General features: G+C 40.5%; 1 protein-coding gene across 4 annotated transcripts in view; it reads right to left on the reverse strand.

The window, feature by feature from the left end:
- Positions 1-27,507, reverse strand: part of PHACTR4 (phosphatase and actin regulator 4) — a 105,184-nt gene that overhangs the window by 4,168 nt on the left and 73,509 nt on the right. For all 4 annotated transcript variants that reach the window (XM_026014366.2, XM_026014363.2, XM_026014365.2 and 1 more), the window contains 9 exons: positions 21,723-21,887; positions 20,592-20,993; positions 14,721-15,318; positions 13,182-13,366; positions 11,727-11,880; positions 6,373-6,428; positions 5,179-5,240; positions 3,078-3,215; positions 2,399-2,475 (listed from right to left, as the gene is read on the reverse strand). In XM_026014366.2, coding sequence (XP_025870151.2) covers positions 2,399-2,475; positions 3,078-3,215; positions 5,179-5,240; positions 6,373-6,428; positions 11,727-11,880; positions 13,182-13,366; positions 14,721-15,318; positions 20,592-20,993; positions 21,723-21,887 — 1,837 coding nt within the window. The remainder of the gene's footprint in view (positions 1-2,398; positions 2,476-3,077; positions 3,216-5,178; positions 5,241-6,372; positions 6,429-11,726; positions 11,881-13,181; positions 13,367-14,720; positions 15,319-20,591; positions 20,994-21,722; positions 21,888-27,507) is intronic.

Below are 27,507 nucleotides of genomic sequence, written 5' to 3' on the forward strand. Positions count from 1 at the left end.
ATTACTATTATAATAACAATGAGAATGGCTAACACTGACATAGTTAGGAAATGGTAGACTTTCAATACGAAACCTGGCAGATTTAAGACTCAGGACGGCTGAGGTGTTTATCATATTGACTGTACTATACTGAGTAGTACACAGGTCTTTTTCCAGATTAGATGACAGTTCCCTGCTAGCAAGCAAGGTTTATTATTTGAGTTCATATTACAATGTCCTGAATAGTGTCACTGTTGTTCAAAAAATTTGCCTTCTCTATTCCTATCAGAGTTTGGCACAAAAAATTCTGTAATTAAAAGAACCAGGGCACTTGGGTGGCTCAGTTGGTTGAGTATCCATCCAACTCTTGGTTTCAGCTCAGGTCATAGTTTCAGGGTCAAGGGATCGAGCTCCGAGTCAGGCTCTGTGCTCAGATTGCTTGAGCTTCTTCTGTCCCTCTCTCTCTGCCCCTCCTCCCACTCACACATGTTCCCTCTATAATAAATAAATATATATATATATTTTAAAAGAGTTTATTTATTTATTCATGAGAGAGAGAGAGAGAGAGAGAGAGAGAGGCAGAACACAGGCAGAGGGAGAAGCAGGCTCCATGCAGGAAGCCTGACATGGGACTCGATCCTGGGACTCTAGGACCACGCCCTGGGCCGAAGGCAGGCACTAAACCGCTGAGCCATTCAGGAATCCCTGAATAAATAAATCTTAAAAAAGAACAATCTGCCTGTATTGTGATGGAAAAATGTTTAACAATATTTTATGTTCCAACTTTGCTTATTTGTTTTTTATAGGAAACTTTTTTTTTTTTTCTTCTTGGTGTTATATATTGGCAAATCGAATATAGCAAACTTTAATTCTCATTGTATCAACTCCCTTCATTTAACCTTTAAAATTTTTTATTATTAAAAAATTAATTTATTTAGTTATTTTTTATTAAAGATTTTTTATTTTATTTTATTTACTCACGAGAGACACAGAGAAAGAGAGGGGCAGAGACACAGAGGGAGAAGCAGGCTCCTTGCAAGGAGCCTGATGTGCAACTCGATCCCAGGACTGTGGGATCACGCCCTGAGCTGAAGGCAGACATTCAATTGCTGAGCCATCCAGGAGTCCCAAGCCTTTTTTTTTTTTTTTTTTTTTTTAAGATTTTATTTATTTGACAGAGAGAGAGAGAGAGTGCACATAAGCAGGGAGAGTGGTAGAGGGAGAGGGAGAAGCAGGCTCCCCGCTGAGCAGGGAGCCCTATGCAGGGCTCCATTCCAGAACCCTGGAATCATGACCTGAATTGAAGGCAGACACTTAACCGATGAGCAACCCAGGTGCCCCATCCTTTTTTTTTTTTTTTAACTTTATTTTTAGTTATTTCTACACCCAACAACATGGGGCTTAAACTCATGACCCTGGAGATTAAGAGTTGCATACTCTTCCAACTGAGCCTGCCAGGTGCCCTTTGCATCTTTACCTACACACTTTCACTGACTGCATTTGTATCCAGCTGATTCTTTAGGTATTGGGTGAGTCCTTAATTACAACAGTAATTCCACATCAAAATATTTCTTGGCCTGTTTCACGAAAGCAGCTAATTCAAAACTTGTAACAGACCAGCAGTGCTAGAAATAACTGAAATCAAAGAGGCTGACGTCTTGCCTAACTCAACAACAATTATCTCATACATACCCTGGGATGGTGAGGTGCAGGAAGAGAGCTCCCAGGGACTTTCATTAGTTATTTCTTTCTCCAGTCCTGCTTCTGCAACTTGATTAACCCTTCTGGGCCTGTTTCTTTTCTCTTCCTTCCTTTCTTTCTTTTTTTTTAAATTTTATTTATTTACTCATGAGAGACACAGGGAGAGAGGCAGAGACATTGGCAGAGGGAGAAGCAGGCTCCCTGCGGGAAGCCCGATGTGGGACTTGATCCCGGGACTCCGGGATCATGACCTGAGCCAAAGGCAGATGCTCAACCACTGAGTCACCCAGGTGTCCCTCTTTTTTCCTTTTTTAAGTAAGCTCTACACCCAGTGGGGCTTGAACTCACAACCTCCAGATCAAGAGTCTCATGCTCTACCAACTGAGCCAGCCAGGTACCCCCAATCTGTTTTTTCGTCAACAAAATGGAGATATTAACAAAGCCTGCAGGCTCACTGCAAGGATTAAATACTATATATTTCACTTAATATAGGCACTTCCTACTGCCTCTTAGTCCTCATTTCTTTCTCTTAATGTAGTCTTGCAGTCAACATGCTGTGTCCTTTTTTTTGTTTTGTGTGTGTGTGTGTCCTTCTTTTAATGATGTCATTAGAGTCCTTCCCATCTGAACAACTCTGGTATTTGTGATGGAGCTCTATATAGCTTGCAGTACTTGGAGCTCTATATAGCTTGCAGTACTTGTGTCTTTTGGGTCTTACCGTGTAAAATGTTTGCTCTCTTCATGAACCTCCATCTCTGAGCTTTTAAATTCATTTAATTCTTTTCTTATAGCAGCCTGTGGAGTAGAAACAAAAATGTTTCAGCATCTTTTGTCTGCCATAGTATAGCAGTGTCATTTGCCATCTGTTCTCTATTGTGCTTAACTTCATGAGCCAGTGCAAACTGCAGTGGGCAACCCAGAGTGAGGAAAGAAGCCAGGTCCACACACTGAGCCTGATACATGTTGCCTTCTCTGACACCACTCATAGCCTAATGAACCAAGTATCTCTACTTAAAACACTCACAGAGCTAAAAAGAGATATTGTAGCTTTTATAGTTTCCACAACACATAAAAATGCTTTTCCTGTTATAAAGGTGAAATACAAGTAACTATTAAAATCTACCACCCAAACTCCCTCCAACCAAACATAACCACTGTTAAAGTGTGTTTTAATTTCCTTCCAGATTTGTGGACTCTGTGATACAGCAAGAATTTTCTTTTGGTTGTGGTGGTCCTGGTGGTGGTAGAGTTACTAGTATAGAGTTTTACACATCTTGGCATTTTGTATCTTGATTAGAAATTCAACATTATATCAAAAGTGAAAATTTCATGGTTTTCCCTTCTACTTAGTGTCTTACTTTCTTCAAATATAGAGAGAGACACACACAACCACCTACCTTGTCAGCAGGAGTCAGTTTGGTCCAAGGTTTGTCGGCTCGCCGGTCATAATCTTGAGCATCTGTTACCTCCACATATTCATTAAACCTCAAAATCTTCCTGGCAAGTAGTTCAGCCACAGTTGGCCTTTGACTGAGCTGAAAGACATAGAGCCTCTTAATTTACTATGCCAGGAATTAGGCATCAATCATGCATTCAAATTGCCTCCAACCCAGTGCTTCAACCTTAGCTGTACACTGGAATTACCTGGGGGCCTTTAGATACTAGAGATTCCTGGGTCCATTCCCAGAGATTCTGGGTATTGGGAGGTTTTTTTTGTTTTGTTTTTTAAAGCTCCTCAATGCACAGCTAAGATAGAGAACCAAAGCTATAAACCTGTATAACCAGTATAACCGGTGCTTCTCAAACTTTAATATGCATACAGATCATTTGGGGATCTGGTTAAAATGCAGATTCTGATTAAGCAGATCTGAGGTGGAGCTGGAGATTTCTTTGTCTCTTACAAGCTCCCAGGTGATGGGGCGCCTGGGTGTCTCAGTCAGTTAAGCGTCTGCCTTTGGCTTGGGTCATGATCTCAGGGTCCTACAACTGAGCCCCGCATGGGGCTATCTGCTCAGCAGCGAGTCTGCTTCTCCTTCTCCCTCTGTGATCTCTCTTGTTTTCACTCTATCTTAAATAAATAAAATCTTTTTATTATTTTTATTTTATTTTTATTTTTTGAATTTTTTTTTTAAAGATTTTATTTATTTATTCATGAGAGACACAGAGACAGAGGCAGAGACCCTGGTAGAGGGAGAAGCAGGCTCCATGCAGGGAGCCTGATGTGGGACTCGATCCCAGTACTCCGGGATCACACCCTGAGCCAAAGGCAGACGCTCAACTGCTGAGGCACCCAGGCGTCCTATAAAATCTTAAAAACAAAAAACAAAAAAACCCAAAAAACAAAACAAAACAAAACCCAAACAAGCTCCCAGGTGATGCAAATGCTGCTGGTACAGGGACCACATTTTGGGTAGCAAAAGGATTAGGGCTATAAACTCATATATAATACATTATAAAATGAATACATTTAATATAAAAGCAATATATAGTGGGTAATATAAAGGGTAGATTTCCTTTAAAATGAATAATGCCGAGATTTGGTATTGAATTATGATTTAAGATTGTGCAATCAGGTGACCTGCTCAATATGAAGGCATCAAGTCCAGCTGTGGCATCCAGCTCCCCTGAATGTATCAAGAATGATTCCTCTGCTCCCAGGGAAGGGGAAGTAGGAGAAATAAGGAAGATGATGTCTAGATCCATCACTTTTCTGGAGATTCTTATAAGTTTTAAGAACTATCTAGAGAATTTAGGACAAATCAGAATCTATTAGAGGCAATTATAAACTATTATGGCGGGAAGGAAAGGAAAAAGAGATTAATCCTCAAGCTTAAAAGCTAACATAGGTCTAGTACAGAAAAGATTTTACCCCACTTGATCTGGGACAAAGAACAAAAATCCCAGTTGGTGTTTTCATACTTTGCAGGTATCACTAAGGGTCAGTTCAGTTCCTTCCAACTAGAAAACAACCAGTTTGCAAATCTGAATGCTACGCATTCCTCCTGTTACTGTTGCTATACTTCAACAGGTTTTAAAGTCTAAGAATCCCATGTTTACCAAATAAAAAGTCAGAATTTATGTAAACATTAATGGAGCACCTTTTTGTGTCAGGTGTTCTTTAAATAGTAAAAATGATTTAAAAATGCTCTTGATAATGCTATGTTGTTGGGGCACCTGGGTGGCTCAGTTGGTTAAGCATCTACCTTTGGCTCAGGTCATGATCCCAGGGTGCCGGGATCAAGTCCCTTGTTGGGCTCCCTGCTCAGTGGGGGGTCTGTTTCCTCCTTCTCTCTCCTCCCTGCTCGTGCTCTTTCTCTCTAAATAAAATCCTTAAAAAAAAAATGCTGTGCTGTCTTCAGTATCTGCATCATGTATTCTAGTTTCATAGCAATTTGTGGCAATTCAAGTAAAATTCATTTCTTTCTAACCAAATAGGTCATTCAAATACAAGATATGTGGCCAGTAGACAGACTAAAACCAAACACTTGGGCTACGTACCTTTCTAGTGAGCCGACGTTTAATCTCTCGTTTTTCTGCCTGCCGATCAGCTTCATTTTTAGCTACAGTCAACAGTCCAAAACAATATTACTTCAAAATAGCAATTTGTGTATCAGTGTTTTCAGTAATTACACAGCAGATATTTCTTGTAGGCTCCAAGTCAGAATAAAATACTAACTTTGGGGATGGCTAATCAAAACAATTTTCTTGTCAACTGGTATAGTTGAATAGTTAAGAGCAAGAGTCACCCCCTGGTACCAAATCCAGCCAGTTGGCTATGTTTTTACTGCCCATGAGCTAAGAATGATCTTTCCATTTTTAAATGATTATATATTGAATGGCATGGTAAGTACCTATGTAATAGCTTCCTTTTGCTTTTGGCCTACAAAGCTAAATATATTCACTGTGCCCCTCAGAAAAACTGCAGATTCTCACTCAAGAGTAACCAGCAAGAATGAAGAATAAAGATCACACTGAGTTTTGTGTGATATGTCTATAAAGGTCCTCAAGTTTTAAGTTGCATATATCCACACAGTGGTGAGAGAACAGGGGATGGGCTGGTCAAACTGAGCACACCCACAATAGCTCAATGAAGCCTAATCCTCTCAGTGTGGAGGCTTTTAAGGGTAAATTTCACCCCAGAGTCTGGAAAACTGAATCAAATGTCTATTAGATCAGAATGCTATTTTAGGAAGTTAATTATGAACAAAGAAAGAAAATAAAATACATGTTCTTGTTTTGTGACTTTAGATGTATGAAAGTCTTAAGAGATGAAAAAAGCAAGGGGACTCCTACATCTGGGACTTGCTTTGGGTCCCAGCCCTCAAAGTCCACTAGGAACAGGAAGGTCTTCTCCAAATGCACAGCTACTACCTTCCCTGAAGACAGGGAAAAGTCGAGCAGCATCTACATATGCTGTGAAATCCTCCCATATGGCCAAGGCAGTCTCAGGATAAATCATCAGAGCAGAATTTTCTGGCGGTTCCCAGCACATTAAGCAATACCACAATGATATCTTGTAAAAGAAGCTTGGGGGAACTCTGTTCCTTCAGGGGAAAAGATATGAGTGGTCCTTCCTGGGCTGGAACACTCTCTCTTTGGCTCTTGTAGAAAATGCTTTTCTCTAGTCTGTATATTAAATTCTGAAATATACAAAGAAAACTTGTACAACTTTATTCCCACAGCTGGACTCACGTTGTAGTATATTTCGCTGTTCTAGTTCTTCTGGCGTCGGTCTTTGACTCAGTCGTCTGAAAAGGAGATAAATAAGGGTATTGTCCATGTCAAGTCTCCCAATCCTGCTTATAAAGATTTGTTTTGGGCTCAGTTTATATTAGCCCCTAAATTAGCAAGAAAGCAAGAGATTTCCAAACTGTTTAGTTATTTCATTTATCTGCTTATGAAATAATTCTCATGTTGAAAGTGTTAATACAGATACTACAACATAAAAAGGAATTGTAAATGCAAAGAGGAGGCCAAAATTCCAGTTGTAGCTCTGGTATTATTAATGAGCCGTGTGACCACAAAAAAGCTCAGTTAGATCCTGAGTGGACTCATTTGTAAAATCAAAGTCTGGACTGGACTGGTAGTTCCCAAACAGATTTGCTGATGGAGCACAGAATCTAAGGTATATAACAGACATTCTGATTCAGAAAACCAGGGATGAGGACTGATTTCATATATGGATTTTTACAGTCCTTCCCATAGGACTGATGTTTTTCTTTTGATTTTTAAACCAGTGATTTAGCAACCACTGGAATTTAAGGCTGTCTCTTTTGAAGTGATATTCTGTAATTCTATGATTTTAATTTTGGTTCCCTTTGTGAAATACTGATGAAGTTTCTCATTTCATCCACAGCTCTGAGATGTTACCACCGATAACTTGTCACCTCTGATTTATATTTCTCAGACTGTATTTGAACTGCATACTAATAACTCTTTAGCTACCTGCACAGAAAACTCCTAGCCCCATTTTATATACAACTGACAACATTCTTTATGTATTTCAAAGATTTTTTTGCTTCCTCTGAACAAGACCTTCCTTTTTAGGGATGCCTGCATAGCTTAGTGGTTGAGTGTCTGCCTTTGGCTCAGGGCGTGATCCTGGGGTCCCAGGATGCAGTCCTGCATCAGGCTCCCTGCAGGGAGTCTGCTTCTCCCTCTGCCTATGTCTCTACCCCTCTCTCTCTGTGTCAATCATGTATAAATAAAATCTTTAAAAAACAGAAACACACAAAAAAACTTCCTTTTTAAATGTTCATTAAAACCAAAACCCCACAATCCAGTAATGATATATGTATATACCTATAAAACCATCACCACAATTATAGTGAACAGATCCATCAGCCTTTTACTGGTTTCCTAGGGCTGCCATAACAAACTACCACAGCTGGGTGGCTTAAAACCACAAAAATTTATTCTCCCATAGTTCTGGAGGCCAGAAGTCCCAATCAAGGTGTGGGCAAGGTTGGTTCCTTCCAAAGACTCTATGGAAAATCTGTCCTATGTCTCTATCCTAGTTTCTAGTGAGGCTGCCACCAGTCCTGACATTCTTTGGCATGTAGACGTAGCACTCCAACCTCTGCCTCCATAATCACATAGCATTCTCCTTGTGTGTTTGAATCTGTGTCCAGATTTTTCTGTTCCTTTATTTTAATTTTTTTAATATTTGCTTTTTTTAAAAATTTTGTTTATTTATTCATGAGAGACACACAGAGAGAGAGAGAGAGAGAGGCAGAGACACATGCAGAGGGAGAAGCAGGCTCCATGCATGCAGGAAGCCCGACATGGGACTCGATCCCAGGTCTCCAGGATCACACCCCGGGCTGCAGGCGGCGCTAAACCGCTGCACCACTGGGGCTGCCCCGTTTGATGTTTTTAATTTTTCTTCGTTTGATGTTTTTTTTTTTAAAGAAACTAACAAACTGTTTTCCAAAGTAGTTCTACTATTTTATATTCCTACTGCCAGTGTATGAGAATCCAACTAACTCCTATCTTCTAGTTTTGTAGTTTTAGCTCTTATTTATTTATTTAGCTGTCATATTTATTTATTTTTTATTTTTTTATTTTTTTAAATTTTTATTTTATTATTTATGATAGTCACAGAGAGAGAGAGAGAGAGGCAGAGACACAGGGAGAGGGAGAAGCAGGCTCCATGCACCGGGAGCCCGACGTGGGATTCGATCCCGGGTCTCCAGGATCGCGCCCTGGGCCAAAGGCAGGCGCCAAACCGCTGCGCCACCCAGGGATCCCTAGCTGTCATATTTAAATGTAGAATTCATTTTGAGTTAATTTTTACATGTGATGCAAGGCATGAATTGAAGTAATTTTTGTGCGCCAGCATCATTTGCTGAAAAGACCATTAAATTATCTATGTACTTTGGCAAAAATGAGCTGCTCTGGACTCTGGGATCTGCCATGAGAGAGACAGAAACACGGAAGGAGGGAGAAGCAGGCTCCATGTTGGGATCCCACGACTCCAGGATTACGCCCTGGGCCAAAGGCAGGCACTAAACCGCTGAGCCACCCAGGGATCCCTGTCTATCTTTATGTTAACACCATACTGATTGGGTTACATTAGCTTTCTAATATGTCTTCAATCAGATTGTGTTTGCCCTTAAACCCTGTTCTTTTTCTTAGTTGCTCTGGTTATTCTAGTGTGCTTTGGATTTCCATAAGAATTTTACAACCAGTTTGTCAATTAAAAAAAAAAGCCTTCTGGGGGTAGTTTGATTGGAACTGCATGCATTGATATCTTAATAATATGTGAGACTTTTGACCCATGAATATGGTATTTCTCTTTATTTAACTCCACTTTCTTCAGCATTATTTTGTACTTTGCAGTGTACAGGTCTTACAATCTTTTGTCAGATTTATCTGTAAATATTTAAATTTTTAAAAAAATTTTTTCCCCTTTCTTTCTTTCTTTTTTTAAAATTTTTATTTATTTATGATAGACACACACACACAGAGAGAGAGAGAGAGAGAGAGAGAGAGAGAGAGAGGCAGAGACACAGGGAGAGGGAGAAGCAGGCTCCATGCACCAGGAGCCCAACGTGGGATTCGATCCCGGGTCTCCAGGATTGTGCCCTGGGCCAAAGGCAGGCGCCAAACCGCTGCGCCACCCAGGGATCCCTGCAAATACTTAAATATTTTTGATGCTATTGTTAACTGCTATTGTGAATGTTCATCTCTTCTATTTTTAGGTTCAAACTTCAGATTGTTCATTGCTAGTGTCCCACAAACTCTTCTAAGAAGACTATGACTCATTAAATATCACTGAAAGATGAGCAGTTAGCCCTGCAATGAAAAAAAAATCTATTATCAAAAATTCCCATTCTTAACTAATTCCTTTTTTTTTTTTTCTTAAAGATTTTATATTTATCGGGCAGCCTGGGTGGCTCAGCGGTTTAGCGCCACCTGCAGCCCAGGACGTGATCCTGGAGACCCGGGATTGAGTCCCACATCGCGCTCCCTGAATGGAGCCTGTTTCTTGTGTCTTTGCCCCTCTCTCTCTGTGACTCTCATGAATAAATAAATAAAATCTTAAAAAAAAATATTTTATTTATCCATTTATTTGAAGAGAGCAAGAGAGCTAATGCATGTGTGCACAAGCAGGAGGAATGGCAGAGGGAGAGGGAGAAGCAGGCTCTTTGCTGAGCAGGAGGCCTGACGAGGGGGGCTCAATCTCTGGACTCTGGGATCATGACCTGAGTCGAAGGCAGATGTTTCACTGACTGAGCCACTGGGAGCCCCAACTAATTCCTATTCTTGATGATCTCTTGCTGACATTCATCCTGGCCAACAGCTTAAGTTAATTATTTTGTTAAGAATATGCCAAGAGTTCCAGTTCCTTTTCCTTACTCTACCAAGAGAAACATCTGAGTTATTCAAACACCTGTCTGTATACCTGGATTCTATGTACATTACATGTGCAGGAAGCTGGCCTGCATTCAGCTTCTCTATGCTTTTGGTTCCAGCTGACTTAAAAAATATACTAACACTTAGAAAGAAGGTAGTTGGAACATGTGAAATAGATACAATAAAAAATTTGGGTGTGATTTTTAATTGGGTTGGCACCTCACAGTTGAGCAACTGGATAAATGACAGTAGAGTCTTGCTATCCTAGGAACCACCTGAATTCTCTAGAAACTTAAAAAAAATTTTTTTTAAAGTAAACTCTAGGGACGCCTGGGTGGCTCAGCAGTTGAGTGTGTGCCTTCAGCTCATGGCATGATTCTGGTCCAGGGTACAGAGTCCTGCATGCAGCTCCCTGTGAGGAGCCTGCTTCTCTCTCCCTGTCTCTGTCTCTCATGAATAAATAAATAAAATTTTTCAAAAAAAATAAAGTAAACTCTATGTCCAATGTAGGGCTTGAACTTCCACATGAAGAGTCACATGCTCGGGGCACCTGGGTGAGTCAGTTGGTTAAGCATCCTACTCTTGACTTCGACTCAGGTCAGGACCTTGAGGTTGTGGGATCAAGCCCCACATTAGGCTCTGTGTTTGGTGCGGAGTCTGCTCATCCCTCTCCTTTTACCTCCTCTCTCAAATAAATAAAATCTTAAAAAAAAAAAAAAAGCATCACATGCTTGACTGAGCCAAACTCTCTAGAAACTTGTTATTTATTATTATTAATTATTATTATTTTTAAAGATTTTATTTATGAGAGAGAGAGAGAGAGAGGGGCAGAGACATAGGCAGAGGGAGAAGCAGGCTCCATGCCGGAAGACCAATATAGGACTCAGTCTTGGGACTCCAGGATCACTCCCTGAGCCAAAGGCAGACGCTCAACCGCTGAGCCACCCAGGTGTCCCTTTAGAAACTTTTTTTTTTCCTCTAGAAACTTTTTAAAAGCCATTATTTAGGGGCACCTGGGTGGCTCAGTTGGTTAAGCATCTGCCTGCAGCTCTGGTCATGATCCCAGGGTCCTAGGACTGACCCTCATGATCCCAGGGTCCTGGTCCTGGGACTGAACTCCCTATTTAGTGGGGAGTCTGCTTTTCCCTTTCCCTCTGTTCCTCCCCTTGTCCCTCTCTGCTGGTAAGCTGTCAAGTAAATAAAAATCTTTAAAAAATAAAATAAAAACCATATTTATATCTATCTTATTGGGGTAAAGCTGTGAAATACATCTATCTCATTTTTTTAAAAAAAGATTTTTTAATTTATGTAATCATGAGAGATACAGAGAGAGAGAGAGAGAGAGAGAGAGAGAGAGAGGCAGTGACACAGGCAGAGGGAGAAGCAGGCTTCATGCAGGGAACCCAACATGGGACTTGATCCCTGGTCTCCAGGATCACACCCTGAGCTGAAGGCGGCTCTAAACCACTGAGCCACCGGGGCTGCCCTATCTCATTGTTTAGAGCTCTAAGAGAGCCATTTGATTTCTTAATTTCCAAATTCCTAGACAACACACAACTGTATACAATGTGTATTTTTAAAAATTATGCTGTTTCTAAAATTAAAAAAGAAAAAAGGTAAAAGTTAAGTCTTTAACACACCTACTGGGAAAATCAAATCAAATCAATCTCTTCTAAGCAAAGGCTTACCGGATCAGCGTGTTCCCAATCTGGTGCCGTATTTCATTCCACTCCTCTTTGCTTTTCCGAGGCCAAGAATTCAGGTTCAGCTCTGGTTCACTGGGTCTGTGGTTCAACTTCATTGCGAGTGTGTCCTTCCTCTTCACTTTGTTGGCCAGAGCACCTTTATGAAAGGGAAAGAAAAAAAAAGTAAACGCTAAGGCTCAACCTCACCTAGAACCAGGCAAGAGTCTGAACAAGCAGTATCACATCTCCCAACTAATGCAGAGGTGGGGGTAAAGCTGAAGACATCTAAAAATCTAATTAGCCAGATGGACTCAGCTGGGCCAAATATATCTTCTCCTTTCTATATTTTTTACATTTCTTATGAGTAAGAGTTGCTATAGAGAGAATTTGTTTTTGTTTTTGTTTTTTTTAAAGATTTATTTATTTATTTTATGATAGACATAGAGAGAGGGAGGGAGGCAGAGACACAGGAGGAGGGAGGAGAAGCAGGCTCCATGCCGGGAGCCCGACATGGGACTCGATCCCGGGACTCCAGGATTGCACCCTGGGTCAAAGGCAGGTGCTAAACCGCTGAGCCAGCCAGGGATCCCCGCTATAGAGAGAATTTGAACATGGGACAGCCCCCTCTGAATTACAATGTAAAGGTATTTGCATTAACACACTTCATAAGATTCTGTTTCTTTCTTTTTTTTTAAAAGTAGGCTCTATGCCCAATATGGGTCTTGAACTCATGACCTTGAGATCAAGAGTCACATGCTCAAAAAAAAAAAAAAAAGAGTCACATGCTCTACCGACTGAGTCAGGCAGGAGCCCTGGGATTCCTACTCTTAAAGCTGCCTTCCCACTTTTAGGAATCAGGGTTCTATTATTTGCAGATTTGTGTACATAAACGTGTTTTTTCTTTGCCCCATGGACACAGTAAGTTCATGAGACTAAAGGAGAGTATTACTTTGTCTTTTTAACACAGCCCAAATACCAACTTCTTCTACACTAAATTCTTTAATACCATCAAGGTAAATAGTTCTTCAATCACAAATGTATAAAAACCTGCATGACTCTGGGTGCCTGGGTGGCTCAGTCGGTTGAGTGTCCGACTCTTGATTTTGGCTCAGGTCGTGATCTCAGGGTTGTAGGATTAAGCCCTTAGTCAGGCTCCTTACTCAGCATGGAGTCTGCTTGAGATTCCTTCCCTCTCTCCCACTCTGTGTGCTCTCACTAAAGTAAATCTTAAACAATAACAAAACAATTAAACCTGCATGACTTAATCTACTTGGCTCTCTCTGACTGGCTTGTTAGAACAGTGGGAATAGCAAGGACAAGGCTGTATCACAGTGGCTTCCAATATTGGTTAGCCAGGTGACTCCAAGGGAAAGGGTGCCCATTCCTCTTATACTTGTTGACACCAGCAAGTAGCTTTATCAGGAAAATAATTTTCTCCTTTGTTTTCCCCTTTCTTACTATGGTGGCTCTCATCTTCATCCTCTTCATCTCGGTACTGAATGGGACCTTCTGAATCAGAGTCACTCTCCTTCTCTTCCTCTTCCTCCTGCAGACACTGTGGTAGTTTAGGAACAGCTGAGGTAGATGCCACATCTTCAATGAATGCAGATGGGTGGGTTTGTTCTTCTTCTTCATCGTCTGGACTAACAAATTAACATAATTACATTTTCCTTTCAGAAACATAAGGGTAACTGATTTGTAAGGCAAAGTACTGAATAACTATAGAAAATTCCACGAGTGAAATAAATTTATTCCTTAAGAATCTTGCTAAGAAACTTTTTAGCAGCTAGTAATCTAAAAGGCTCTGGGCTCAAATCCTAGCTCTACAAGTTATTCACTAGCTTGTAAGTTATTTAACTTTTCTGTAAATGTGAAGGATACCTACTTGCTATGCTTGTTGTGAGAATAAAATAGATAAATTCTAGAATGTACTAGTATTTGGCACACAGGTCCCTACTGATCTATGTGTAAGATGCAAGTTTATTTTGGGCTGATTAAATGAGAAGACCACACAGCATCCAACACTGTGACTGGCTCATGGAAGATATACAATAAAGAACTTAACCCACTTTTTTCCTTTGGTTTAACAATGGAGTAGGACTAAATGATAATCTAATCTAAGGAAGCAAAGAGAAATCAAGATGAAAACTAACCTCTCCCCTTTCCACCCTGGGGGCATTAAACTGTGACTTAGTCTATCTGTTAACTCCTTAACTGTCTCTTTCCAGGATGTAAAAAGATTATACTACCAAGTACAACGATTATGGCAAAGCAGCTGAGCAGTATGTGGCAACAACTCTATAACGATTCTCCAACTTGCAAATCTCTGGTAAATCTCCAACTTGCCAAAAAGTGTTAACCTTCGGTCACAATTTGTTAGAATTTTAAAAAGGCAATTGTCTGAATCTATTGGGGGACAGATGAGGGAGAAAACAAGCTAGCCAGTTCTAGTTTATGCAGTTAGAACATTGAACCATCTTTCACAGCTCCCTTCTTTTTCTCTAGACTGCTCTCTGTCCCTCTGTACTGAATTTAGGTGCCAGGCACCATGCTTTCATTTGTCTAATTTCATCCTTAACAAGCCTATGAGGTAGGTATTATTCCTGTGCATGGATCAGACAGCTCGCTCAAGTGCAGAAAGGTTAAGTAACACACTACTGCAAACTAGGAAGTAAGAGGTAGATCTGGGATTTGAACCCAGAGCTATCTTACTCCAAGGCCAATGCTCTTAAGCACCATGTTATACAGCCTCCCTTGTATCACATACAAAAAATAGAGTGGTTTTAATTTTCAAGTACAAAATTTTGTGACTGCTATGGAAACAATGTTATTGATTAGCAGGGTAAATAAAGTCCAAATTCTGGAAACACATCTTTATTTGTTGAGTATTCTTGCTTTAAATTTAATTACATTTTCTTTTTATAAATAATTTTCTTCCAAGAAAGGCTATATAGAGTAAAGAAGAGGCAACAAAAGGCAAGTTTTAAAGGCACTCACACTTTCAGCATTTCAATAGTGATGGGAAGTGACCTGGTCCGACCCAGGGTACTGCTGTCCTCAGAAAAGTTGTCACTGTACTCAAAGAGCAAGGAATGAGCTCTGTGAGAGCCCTCCAAGGGAGGAGTCATGGGAAGTGGGCTGGTCAGGGCCTGCTGGATACGGATATGCAGTGGGAGTGGAGGCAGCCTACAGGGTATCTGGGGCTCCCCAAAGCTGTGGTCCAGCATCCTCTTGGGTATTTCCTTTTTCTGATCTTCCGGCTGGGAAATCTCCTGGGGTAGGTCTAAGGAAGGTGGAAACTCATTTTCTGGCATAACTTGAAAAGTCTTAGCAGGGAATGGAGGGGACCGTCGGGGTTCAGGAGGTATATGAGTAGGCAGTGGAGGGGATGGAGAGGAAGGTGGGATCATCAACAGTGGTTCAGAGCCCACAGAGCATGTGTTCTTTTCTCTCTGATCACTTGGTGCTTTTGTGGTGGCAGCAGCAACAGACTCCGAGGCGGGTACCAACGTTGATGGAATGCCTCTCTTAGGTGGTAAGGGTGGGGATGGTTTTGATAACAATGTACCGCTGTTTATTGCTTGGGACAGTTCAGCTGGAAAAGAGAGAATAACACCTCAGTTTAAGATGGCTTCACAATTCTTTGAGGGGCCAGTCCAGGGCCTAGATTAGAACTGAGCTTACTCTCAGCTTTCAGGCAAATTATATCATTTCATGGCTTTGCCACAACCTAGGTATCTCCTGCCAAAACAAAATTCATTCATTCATTCATTCATTTAAAAGATTTTACTTATTTATTCATTCATGAGAGACACATACACACAGAGAGAGGCAGAGACACAGGCAGAAGGAGAAGCAGGATCTATGCAGAGCCCAACATGGGACTCAATCCCAGGTCTCCAGGATCAGACCCTGGGCTGAAGGCGGTGCTAAACTGCTGAGCCACCCGGGCTGCCCCAAAACAAAATTTATATTTAAGTATCTAGAAGGCCTAATAAATATATAGACATATAGGAAGACCACTACCTTAATACTCTGATGAGAAATTTCTTACTTCTTTGTTCTAATACATAGGATTTTGATCATGCCCTGGGCCAAAGAGGCACTTAACTGCTGAGCCACCTAGGGATCCCTACATAAGACTTTGACTTGATGTAGATAAAGTTATTATGATAAGATAAAAAATGTGGATAGTAAGTTCTTCTAACAAAACTCTTTAAAAATGTAATCATGCAGGTAGTAGTAAAAAAAAACCCAAAATACTATCAGGCATTGTTACCATAACTTGATAAATAATGACATCTAGGTATCCCAACTCTGCATTATAAAATTATCAATAATGACATCTTGATTTTTTTATAGCAAATGCAAAGGCATTTGAGGAAATCAAAGGTTATCCTTGCTATCCTTGACTTCAGATTCTCCTTATAGAGGAGGTTATCTCTTTTTATTTTATTTTAAATTTAATTAAATTTAATTAAATTTATTATTTTATAAAAAATTTTATTTATTCATGAGAGACACAGAGAGAGAGGCAGAGACACAGGCAGAGGGAGAAGCAGGCTCCAAGCAGGGAGCCCGATGTGGGACTCGATCTGGGGACTCCAGGATCACACCCTGAGCCAAAGGCAGATACTCAACCACTGAGCCACCCGGGGGGCGTCCCATCTTTACCATTTCATATAAGGAAAAAAGGAGGCCACAGAAGTTAGGTGACCTGCCCAAGATTATACTACATATAGGCAAGAGCTTGGTTAGGCCCAGGTCTCATTATTAGACTCCATCTTCTAGATCCCACGGTCTTTGTGATTTTTTTGTGTCCATACCTCTTATCCTTTATACCCAAACTCCCATCACCACTTCTCACTACACTATGGGCTCCTTGATGACAGAGCAATCTGTTTCTATCAGCATATCCACAGAGGCTGGCATAGTGCTTGGCACATGGTAAATCCTCAATACATGTTTATTAGAGGAGAGGCCCCTACCTTTTATCAGAATAGTATATATCCCAATGTGAGCTCCCCAAGCTCAAAATGACCTAAGTTTTGATACAGCAAAGTCCCTTTGGTGGACTCCAAATGGCCTTTAAGAAGTAGATCATCACATCACGCATGGGTTAAACTTGCAAAATAATTAGTCTCTTAATCACCAACCTCCAACCTACTACTCAAATGCTAATTTTGGTTACACTACTTGTTTTCAAATTGCTTCCATATGTCTTATCTAGAGAGTAAAACTTCAAGGTCCCCTGAAATAAAAATTTACTTGCCGCTGAGTCCCATTCCACTGGTAGTATTCAAAGTAAAAAGCTAGCTAATTTGATAATGTTTTAATGGCATTCACCATAAGTATTTTTTTCATTTTTAACTATAAATTATGAAAATAATTTAAATTACATAACATAACCATAATTTATTAACTGTGAATAAATTAATTTTATATTACTTTAATAATCATTTAGTTTTTTATGTTATAAATGCTCAAATGCACTCTAAGAAAATGTAATTCCAGGGATGCCTGGGTGGCTCAGCTGTTGGGCACCTAGTTGGTCACCTGCCTTCGGCTCAGGTCGTGATCCTGGAATCCAGGATCGAGTCCCACATTGGGCTTCCTGCGAGGAGCCTGCTTCTCCCTCTGCCTGTGTCTCTGCCTCTCTCTCGCAGTCTGTGTCTCTCATGAATAAATAAATAAATCTTTAAAATAATGTAATTCTAGTATAATTAACAAAGTATTATACAACTTAGGTAAAATTTTTTAATTTAATTTAATTTTATTATTATTTTTATTAAAAAAATTTTTTTAAAAGATTTTATTTATTTATTCCTGAGAGACACAGAGAGAGGGAGAGAGAGAGAGAGAGAGAGAGAGAGAGGCAGAGACACAGGCAGAGGGAGTAGCAGGCTCCATTCCATGCAGGGAGCCTGACGTGGGACTCAATCCCAGGTCTCCAGGATCACACCCTGAGCTGAAGGCGGTGCTAAACCACTGAGCCACCCGGGCTGCCCAACTTAGGTAAACTTTTAAAAGACTTTCTAAAAAACATTGCATACATATACAAAAAAAAGATTAAAAAAAATATTAATTTTAACCTCAATGAGATTTTTTGGGTAGACTGGACATTAGCCGTTTGATACTCCATTTACAACAAAACCTATACCTAACCAAATTTGAGTATTTTATTATTTGAATTGATAAGGTAAATTATCTTTGGTAAGTTAAGGAAAATATATGCCTCAAGATGTTAAAGAACTGTTGCATCTATCCTCACAATGGCATCTGGCTGTAGTTCTGTGGGCAAGATGCTGGAATGTTCACTGGAGGAGTTACAAATCCTTCCATCTGTTCAGCTACTTATGGTGGTCCTTCCTTTCTCTTAAAACTAATTCGTCCTTAGCCCTAACACTGTTATGCCCATTAGTAGACATAGGAATGTCTAAAGCAGTGGTTTTCCAAATGTTTAGATCTCATGGACCAATATAATAACAACTTTTTAAAAAAGATTTTACTTATTTATTCATGAGAGACACAGAAAGAGAGGCATAGACACAGGCAGAGGGAAGAGAAGCAGGCTCCATGCAAGGAGCCTGATGTGGGATTCGATCCGGGAATCCGGGATCACGCCCTGAGCAAAAGGCAGATGCTCAACCGCTGAGCCACCCAGGCGTCCCAATGGACCAAAAAATTAAAATGAAATTCTCAACTAACCTCAGGTTGTCAATTTTTAATATTTCCAAGTAGACTTAATATCAAGTAAACCGTTTGTGAACATAATGCTTTCATAAAAGAAATGAATTTTTAACATCAAAGAATTAGGAAGGTCATAGTTTCAGAATAAAAGATAGTCCTTTAAATCAAATCTATTTAACCTTAATAAAAACTCTGTAAACTGTTCTATTTTTCTCCTGCTGAGGACCATTCAAGACGGATCTTGATCCCTCAGTCACAAGATCTATTGCTTTGGGCTATTCATCTTAGGCCAAAGTGGCCTCTGTCAGGTTCAGCCCAGAGAATAATACACATATTGGTTTTTAATTTTTTTTATACTGTCTTATCCTGAAAAGGGTAGAGTATTACTGGTTTAGTGCAGTGGTTCTCAGTGTGTGGTCCTCACATATGCAGTATCAGTATCACCTGGGAACTTATTAGAAATGCAAATTCTCAGGCCCATCCTACACTTACAGATTCAGAAACTCTCGGGGCAGGGCCCAGCAATCTGTGTTTCAACAAACCCTCCAGGCGATCATGATGAGAACCTGCCTAGACAGCAGTTTGAGAATACAGGTGTACAGGACAGAGGTCTGGGCTCAAGAGCTGAAAAGCCTAGGTTTGGTTTCTATCTCTCATTAACTGCAACCTTGAGTGAGTCACAACTTCCTCATGTTATAATTGCCCTAACTATATAATAGATAAAATCGCTTTCCTACTTCACAAGGAGGTTCTAGAAGCAAGTATATGAAAGCTGCTTGAGTTACTCAGAGATAAGTCAACATATCACTGTCCATCCAGGGTGATGATAACAGTAATAACCTTGATTCTTTTTTTAATCAAGCCACTCCAACTTGTCATACTCATAATGAATTCTAAGCCTGTTTTTCAGGGTTCTTGTCGCCCCACACAAGTTGGGGGTATTAGCTGTTTGAGTGTACTTTATTCTTCCCTTCCATCATGAACAAGAACTTCAAGCCACAGGAAGCCTAGTATCATTTTTCCTGAAAAACTACCTTCCTTCCTCTTCTCCCTTTCTCAAAAATTCCTCTAAGAAGGTATACATGTATGTAAAGAAAAGCTGACCTAAATAGGACTTCAGGTAAATATAAACAATTTTACTAAATTGATAAAAATATATTGGTTATCTTCCTGGTTTTCTATCTTCTACCACTTATTTTATTAAAAGTAGCATTCTGGGGATCCCTGGGTGGCGCAGCGGTTTGGCGCCTGCCTTTGGCCCAGGGCGCGATCCTGGAGACCCGGGATCGAATCCCACACCGGGCTCCCGGTGCATGGAGCCTGCTTCTCCCTCTGCCTGTGTCTCTGCCTCTCTCTCTCTCTCTCTCTCTGTGACTATCATAAAATAAAAAAAAAAATAAAAAAAAAATAAAAGTAGCATTCTTAGGGGCTCAATGGGTAGAGTGATTGACTTTTGACTTTGGCTTGGATCATGATCTCAGGGTCTTGGGGTCGAGCCCCAAGTGGGGTTCTGCACCTAGTGTGGAGTCGGCTTGTCCCTCTCCCTCTGCTCCTCCCCAGTTCATGCTTATTCTCTCTTTTTCTCAACTAAACAAACAAACAAAGAAACAAAATTAAAAAAAAAAAAAAAAAAGCATCATTCTTAACTCTCCCAAGATAAAACATGATTTTATCAGGACACTGAATAATATCTTTTACAGTTTGCATGAAGGTATTGTGCCAGCCACTGACTCACAAATTATCCTGGCATCTATATAATCACCTTTTTATCTGTTGGTCTTATGCTGAAGGCAGGCATTGATGGTCTAAAGTAGGTTAAAAAAAAACAAAACAAAACACATTTTCTCCATGTAGGTCAGACCTATTGTGGTTTTCACATGTCCAGTCCCTCAACCATAAGCAGTATTTCAGAAACACTGTTTTAGGAAAATAGATATTAACCGCCCCCCCCAACCAAACTGGAACTGAATTAATTACTATCTGATTCTTGTCCATTTTCCTCCATAGCTATCTGCCTCATTTTCAAGACTTTCTCTATATTGAGGGCTTTCAAAGGGACAAGACATGGAGAAGTCTCTCACAGATCAAATCAATACTGTACCAATTATCCAATAAAACAATCATCCAAAACCAAACCCAATCCAACCCAAAGCAATGGAAACCCAAAGACTTACTTACCAATGACAGGATTGCTATTTCTGTGAGCTGGTTTAGGGGGAGGGATCGGGGGCTGCTTGGCAGGGACTGTAGGAGTGAGACTTGGGGTAGCAGTAGTGTTAGTGCTGGCAGGAGCAGCGGGCAGAGTCCTAGGTGCTGGGGTGGGGGGTATAGAAGAACTAACAGTTTTTGCCGGGTTTGTGGCAACAGAGGTGGCAGCAGGTGCTGTGGTGGAGGCGGCAGTGGAGGTGGAGGAGATGGACCTGGTGGTGCTGCCAGAGGAAGTGGCATCCTTTGCTTGCCCTTCATTTGCTTGCCCCTCATGAGAAGAGGACAAGGGTCTTTTAGGGGGAAGAAAAGGCTGTTTGGGTGCATTCTCAGGAACGGACTCTGCTTCAGAATTAGACTGGCTTCCAGTTGAGCCTGCATAATAAGGGAAGAAAGAGCAACACGAGAGACTGAAAAAGTTAACACATCTACAGGCTTGTGGTCAAATGCATCCATTATTTAACTTGCAGATTAGTTTATAAGCAAAGTTTCCCAATCTCAAACTACTTAAGGTATGACACTTTCTCAATCACAATCTCAAAATAAGAGAGGCCTGAATGGTAGTGATTCTTTCCACAGAGCCAGGCAAGCAGAGGAGGCACAGAATCCTGAGGGGGGAGGACAAGGAACAAGGAATGTGTGGTTTGAAAAAGTCTACAAGTACCTGATGCTTAACATCCTCTTCCATCCTTTAGAATCACAAATTAGGTCTTTTGGGAATGTAAGAATGACACGGGAAAAATTCCACTTGCAGTTGCTACTAGTTGAGGAATCGCTAGAGGAGAACAGAATTCCCTCTGGATTTTATTTCTCCCCTGGCTCTAGTAAAACTGAGTTTTGTTTTTTTTTTTAAGATTTTATTTATTTATTCATAGGAGACAGAGAGAGAGAGAGAGAGAGGCAGGCAAAGACACAGGCAGAGGGAGAAGCAGGCTACATGCAGGGAGCCCGACGTGGGACTTGATCCCAGGTCTCCAGGATCAGGCCCTAGGCTGAAGGCGGCGCTAAACCGCTGAGCCAGTGGGGCTGCCCAGTAAAACTGCGTTAAATGAGAATGACTGATTGATCCATGGCTCTTACACTAAAAAATTCAGGGTTTCTTACCTAGTCGCTTCTTTGGGTCCTCTTCTGGAACAGGTTTCCTAAGACTTGCTATTCTTCCTAACTCCTCTTCTGCTTGGTCTGGACTAGAAGATCTGGTACTCCCTATGGGAGTAGTATGGCCATTTCTTAACATGGCATGGCTCAGCTTCCCTGGATCCTCACCACCTGCACAATCAAAAAGGAGAGAGCGAACTGATGGACTGGCGTGGTCAGACAGGGGAAGAGCTGGTGATTTTTAACCTTTTTTTACCCTCTTCTCCCCCTTTCCATTTGAGCTTACAACTCAGATCAAGATTTTCTGGATCTTTATAGCAGTAACAGAAATAAGTAATTCCTTTTGCCAATGAACATCTGGTTGCCTATTATGTGCCAGGTGTCTTGCTACGTGAATAAGACAAATATACATAAATAATGAATGCTAACTATTCAGGGCTATAACAAATGGAGTGCTGGGGTAGGAAAGAAGAAACAATTCTCTTGGGGTGGGAATGAGGTTAGGAAAGCTTCACGAAGAGTGGTGGCTAAACTGGGTCTTGAGGAAAGACAGGAAGAAGGAGTAGCATGGATGAATGTATGAAATCATTTGGCATTTTTGGGAACTGGCATCAAGTTTGTCTGGCAGAACAGATGCACATAAGAAACAGCTATGGATAGGACTGGAAAGGCCAGCCAGAGCAGGCTATGAAGGACACTGAATCCATGTAAAGGAGCCTGGGCCAAATCATGTAGATAACAGGAAGCCAAAGAATTAAAGTAGAAGAGAGATCTATCTGATCTGTCTTTTTGAAGGTTAAATGTGAGAGCTAAGAGGAGGATGGATCAGGCAGGGACTGGAACAGGAAGCTACTAATGAGTGTTGGAATAAAGGTGAGACACGGCAGAGGGTGCCAGGCATCAGGAAAGCACAGCAATGGGCAGAATGGACAGACAAGACATATTCCTACAAACTAAACTGCAGGAATGATCCTTAGGCTGGAGGCTTTGGGAGGACCACTTGTTTCTATAAAGACTGCAGGTAAGGTTCCTGCACAGAACAGTTAAGACAAACATTCCAGTTACTACTGAGCTTCCCTAGACAGAGAGGGAACGGAGAAACATGAGGTTAGACTTACACTCTGTCTCACCTCCTAGTGTCATGGGGACTGGAAATAGTTGCTCTCTAGATGATCTCCCTTCTTGGCTTCCCACAGAGACACTCCAGGTAGTATCATTTTGGTGACTCTTTAGTTAGTCCCTGAGTTCTCAGGGACCAGTCTCCCTCACCCAACCTACCATCTCCTATTAGATTAGACAGGATCATTCTCCACAGTGTCAATGAGAGGTGGAGCTGGGGGTGAAGTACTAGAGAGTCTGGCAAATGAGTACTAAATGAAAATATATTTCTCAAGATAAAGTATTCTGATGACTATTTTAAAACGAGGAAGGTAGCAAGATGACAACTATGCAAATGCAGTAAGTTATTGCTTAGGTTAATATAGCCAGCCTTAACAAATATAGGACCGTCTAGAATATTAACTAAGGAATCATTTAAAAAAAAAAATATTTCATGGGATCCCTGGGTGGCGCAGCAGTTTGGCGCCTGCCTTTGGCCCAGGGCGCGATCCTGGAGACCCGGGATCGAATCCCACGTCGGGCTCCCAGTGCATGGGGCCTGCTTCTCCCTCTGCCTGTGTCTCTGCCTGTCTCTCTCTCTCTCTGTGTGACTATCATAAAAAAAAAAAATTAAAAAAAACATTTAAAAAAATAAAATATTTCACTTACTCATTCATAAGAGACGCAGAGAGAGAGAGGCAGAGACACAAGCAGGCTCCATGCAGGGAGCCTGACGTGGGACTTGATCCCCGGTCTCCAGGATCATACCCTGGGCTGAAGGCGGCGCCAAACTGCTGAGCCACCCAGGCTGCCCAGGAATCATTTCTGAGCCAAAAAAGACAACTACTTTTGGAAATCATATAGTTAAAGGTTAAAACACACTATTAGCTGGTTTCTACTCAGCACATGTTAGGAAAATATATGCAAAAGTTATCAGTTATTGGGGCACCTGGGTAGCTCAGCTGGCTAAGCATCTGACTCTTGATTTTAGCTCAGGTCATGATCTCAGGGTCATGATACCGAGACCTTTATAGGGGCTCACACTTGGCACAGAGTCTGTCTGTCCCCTCTTCTAGCCTTTCTCCCTCCCCCTGGTTGCCCACTTGCACTTGCTCTCAATCAATCAAGCAATCAATCAATAAAATCTTAAAAAGAAAAAGTGATCAGTTATCTCTCAAGCTACTTATTCAGTATTGTCTACTTTCAAGTAAAATTTCTTTAAAATATTTTTTAAGATTTGTTTTAAAATCCAATTAAAATAGTGTTAGTTTCATGTATACAATATAATGACTCAATTCTTTTTTTTTTTAATTTTTTATTTATTTATGATAGGCACACAGTGAGAGAGAAAGAGAGAGAAAGAGAGAGGCAGAGACAGAGGCAGAGGGAGAAGCAGGCTCCATGCACCGGGAGCCCGATGTGGGATTCGATCCCGGGTCTCCAGGATCATGCCCTGGGCCAAAGGCAGGCGCCAAACCGCTGCGCCACCCAGGGATCCCTAACGATTCAATTCTATACATTACTCAGCACTCATCATGGTAAGTGTACTCTTAATCTCTTCATCTATTTCACCACCCCCAACCCCACTTCCCATGTGGCAACTACCAGTTTGTTCTCTGTATTTCAGCATCTGTTTTTTTATGTGTCTTTTTCCTTTGTCCACTTGTTTTACTTCTTAAATTCCACATATGACTGAAATCATATGGTATGTTTTTCTCTGACTTATTTCACTTAGCATTATATCCTCTAGATACATTTATGTTGTTACAAATGGCAAGATTTCATTCTTTGAAATGAATGGCTGAGGAGAATTCCACTGTGTGTGTGTGTGTGCATGTGTGTCTTTATCCATTCATCTATGGATAGACACGGGTTGCTATTGTTAATATTGCTGCAATAAGCATGGGGGTATATGTATCTTTCTAAAAAGTGTTTTCATTTTCTTTAGCTAAATATTCAGTAGAGGAATTACTGTATCATATGGTAATTCTATTTTTATTTTTTGAGGAATGTTCATATTGTTTTCCACAGTGTTTGCACCAGCTTGCATTCCTACCAACAGTGTATGAGGGTTCCTTTTCTTCCACGTCCTTGCCAACACCTGTTATTTCTTGTGTTTTTTATTTTAGCCATTTTGGTAAGTGTGAGGTGGTTTCTCATTGTGGTTTTGATTTGCATTTCCCTGATGATGAGTGATGGTTAGCATCTTTTCATATATCTGTTGGTCATCTGTAGGTCTTCTTTGGAAAAATGTCTATCGTGTCTTCTGGCCAACCCCTTTTTAAAAGATTTTATTTATTTATTTTGAGAGAGAGAGAGAGAAAGAGAGAGAATGAAGGGGGGAGAGGGACAAACAGACTCCCAGCTGAGTGGAGAGCCCAATGGAGGGCTCAATCTCAGGACCCTGAGATCATGACCTCAGCTAAAGTCAGATGCTTAACTGATTGAGCCACCCAGGTGTTCCCTTCTACCCATTTTATAAGTGGGTTATTTGGTTTTGTCCAATTTTGGAAAAATTGGTGTTATTTTGGTGTTAAGTTGTAGAAGTTCTTCATATATTTTGGATATTAACCTCTTATCGAATATATCATTTGCAAATATCTTCTCTCATTTGGGAAGTTATCTTTTTGTTTTGTTGGTTTCCTTTGCTATGCAAAAGCTTTTTATTTTGGCATAGTCCCAATAGTTTAATTTTACTTTTGTTTCCAGCATACTTAGAAAAATGTTTCTACGGCTGATGCTGAAGAATTTACTGCCGATGTTTCATTTTAGGAATTTTATGGTTACAGGTCTCACATTTAAGTGTTTAATCCATTTTGACTTTATTTTTGGTATGGCCTAAGAAAGTGGTCCAGTTTCATTCTTGTGAATGTAGTTGTCCAGTTTTCCCAGCACCACTTGTTGAAGAAACCATTTCCCCCTCATTGTATATCCTTGCTTCCTTTGTCATAGATTAACTGACCATTTAATTACGGGTTTACTTCTGGGCTCTATTCTGTTCCACCGATCTGTGTGTCTATTAAATTTCTTATATTTAATGCAAAGGTTTTCTACAATGCTAACAAAATGGAGTATAAGCAGTATCCAGCTTTTAATATCTATAGATATCCTTGCCCCACCTCAGAAAACATATGAAACATTTTATAATATAGTCAAGTTAGAACCATGCATATTTAAGCCAAAAACTATGTTTGAGTATGAAAAAAACTTCAAAGTTCAAATGTTGCTTTTGGCCTAAACTGGAAATATATAATAAGCCAGGTTCTGAGGCCTATCTCAGAGTTTCTTCCTAGAATAAAGCTTTTTGTCAGTTCTGTGGTGGACAGAGTAGTATCTTGTCCAATGGCTACAACTCATTTATCAATTGGGCCTTTGAGCTTCTAGGCTAAAAACAACTTGGATCAAGATTCAATAGGAAGCATAGGGGAAAAGAGACTGAATGGAGGTGAAAAACAATAAACAAGTAATGTATAGGGTTTGTGGGTGAGTGAGCAAGAAAGGTGAGACATAGGAGAGGGCATTTGGTAAGGAATGGCCATTATTAAAAAAAGCAAAAACAAAAACAAAGCAAGGATCAAAGGTGCTGCAACAGAGGTGTTACAATTATAGCTAGCCATCTAAAATACCTAGAAGATTTTGTGTCTAAAAGTAAAATTCAAAGTCTCATAAAAAACTGGTTATCCATGGTTATAGCTAACCATGCAGAAAAATAAGAAAAAAAAATCCCACTGTATTCTCATCCCAATATCCATAGGGAACCAATGCTAATTAATATTTTAGTAATTTCCCTTCATGTTTGTTATCTTTGTTAAATTTTTATATAGTTGAGGGGTATCTGGGCAGCTCAGTTAGTTAAATGACCAACTCTTGGTTTCAGTTCAGGTTATGAACTCAGGGTCCTGAGATCAAACCCTGTGTTGGGCTCTGTACTCAGAGAGGGGTCTGCTTAGAATTCTCTCTCTCTCCCTCTCCCTCACTCTCCCTCTGCTCCTCTCCCTCATGTTCTCTTTCTAAAATAAATAATCTTTAAAAAATCTTAAATCTGGGCAGCCCGGGTGGCTCAGCAGTTTAGCACCACCTTCAGCCCAGGGTGTGATTCTGGAGACCCTGAATCAAGTCCCACATCAGGCTCCCTGCATGGAGCCTGCTTCTCCCTCTGCCTGTGTCTCTGCCTCTCTGTGTGTGTGTGTCTCTCATGAATAAATAAATAAAATCTTTAAAAAAAACCTTAAATCTACCTAATTTAATTCAATTTTGTGAATAAGCAATATGTTACCATGGTTCAAAACCATACTTCATACTTTTTGTATGATATCCCATTGTTTTGGTTCCTATTTCCTTTTTTTTTTTTTTGGTTCCTATTTCCCATTGTCCAAAGGATAGGATACAGTTTTAAAACTTGGCTTTCACATTTGTCTCATGCAAAGGAACTCTAATGAAGAGAAATGAAATACAATCAATGTACTGTAGTCTTAACTCTTCCAATAAGCTGCTTCATAAAAGTCACACATTGAAGAAAAGTCCTGACATTAAGTGAATAAGGAGTGTTGAAATACCAAAACATGACCTTTATGAGAAACAAAGATTAGGGAAGCAATCTGGGCATGGAGACAAATTTGGTTAAAAAACCCCAAACAAACAAGGACGCCTGGGTGGCTCAGAGAGTAAAGTGCCCGATTTTTTATTTTGGCTC

This window comes from Vulpes vulpes, chromosome 2 (genome assembly GCF_048418805.1).
Source record: "Vulpes vulpes isolate BD-2025 chromosome 2, VulVul3, whole genome shotgun sequence".
NCBI lineage: Eukaryota > Metazoa > Chordata > Mammalia > Carnivora > Canidae > Vulpes > Vulpes vulpes.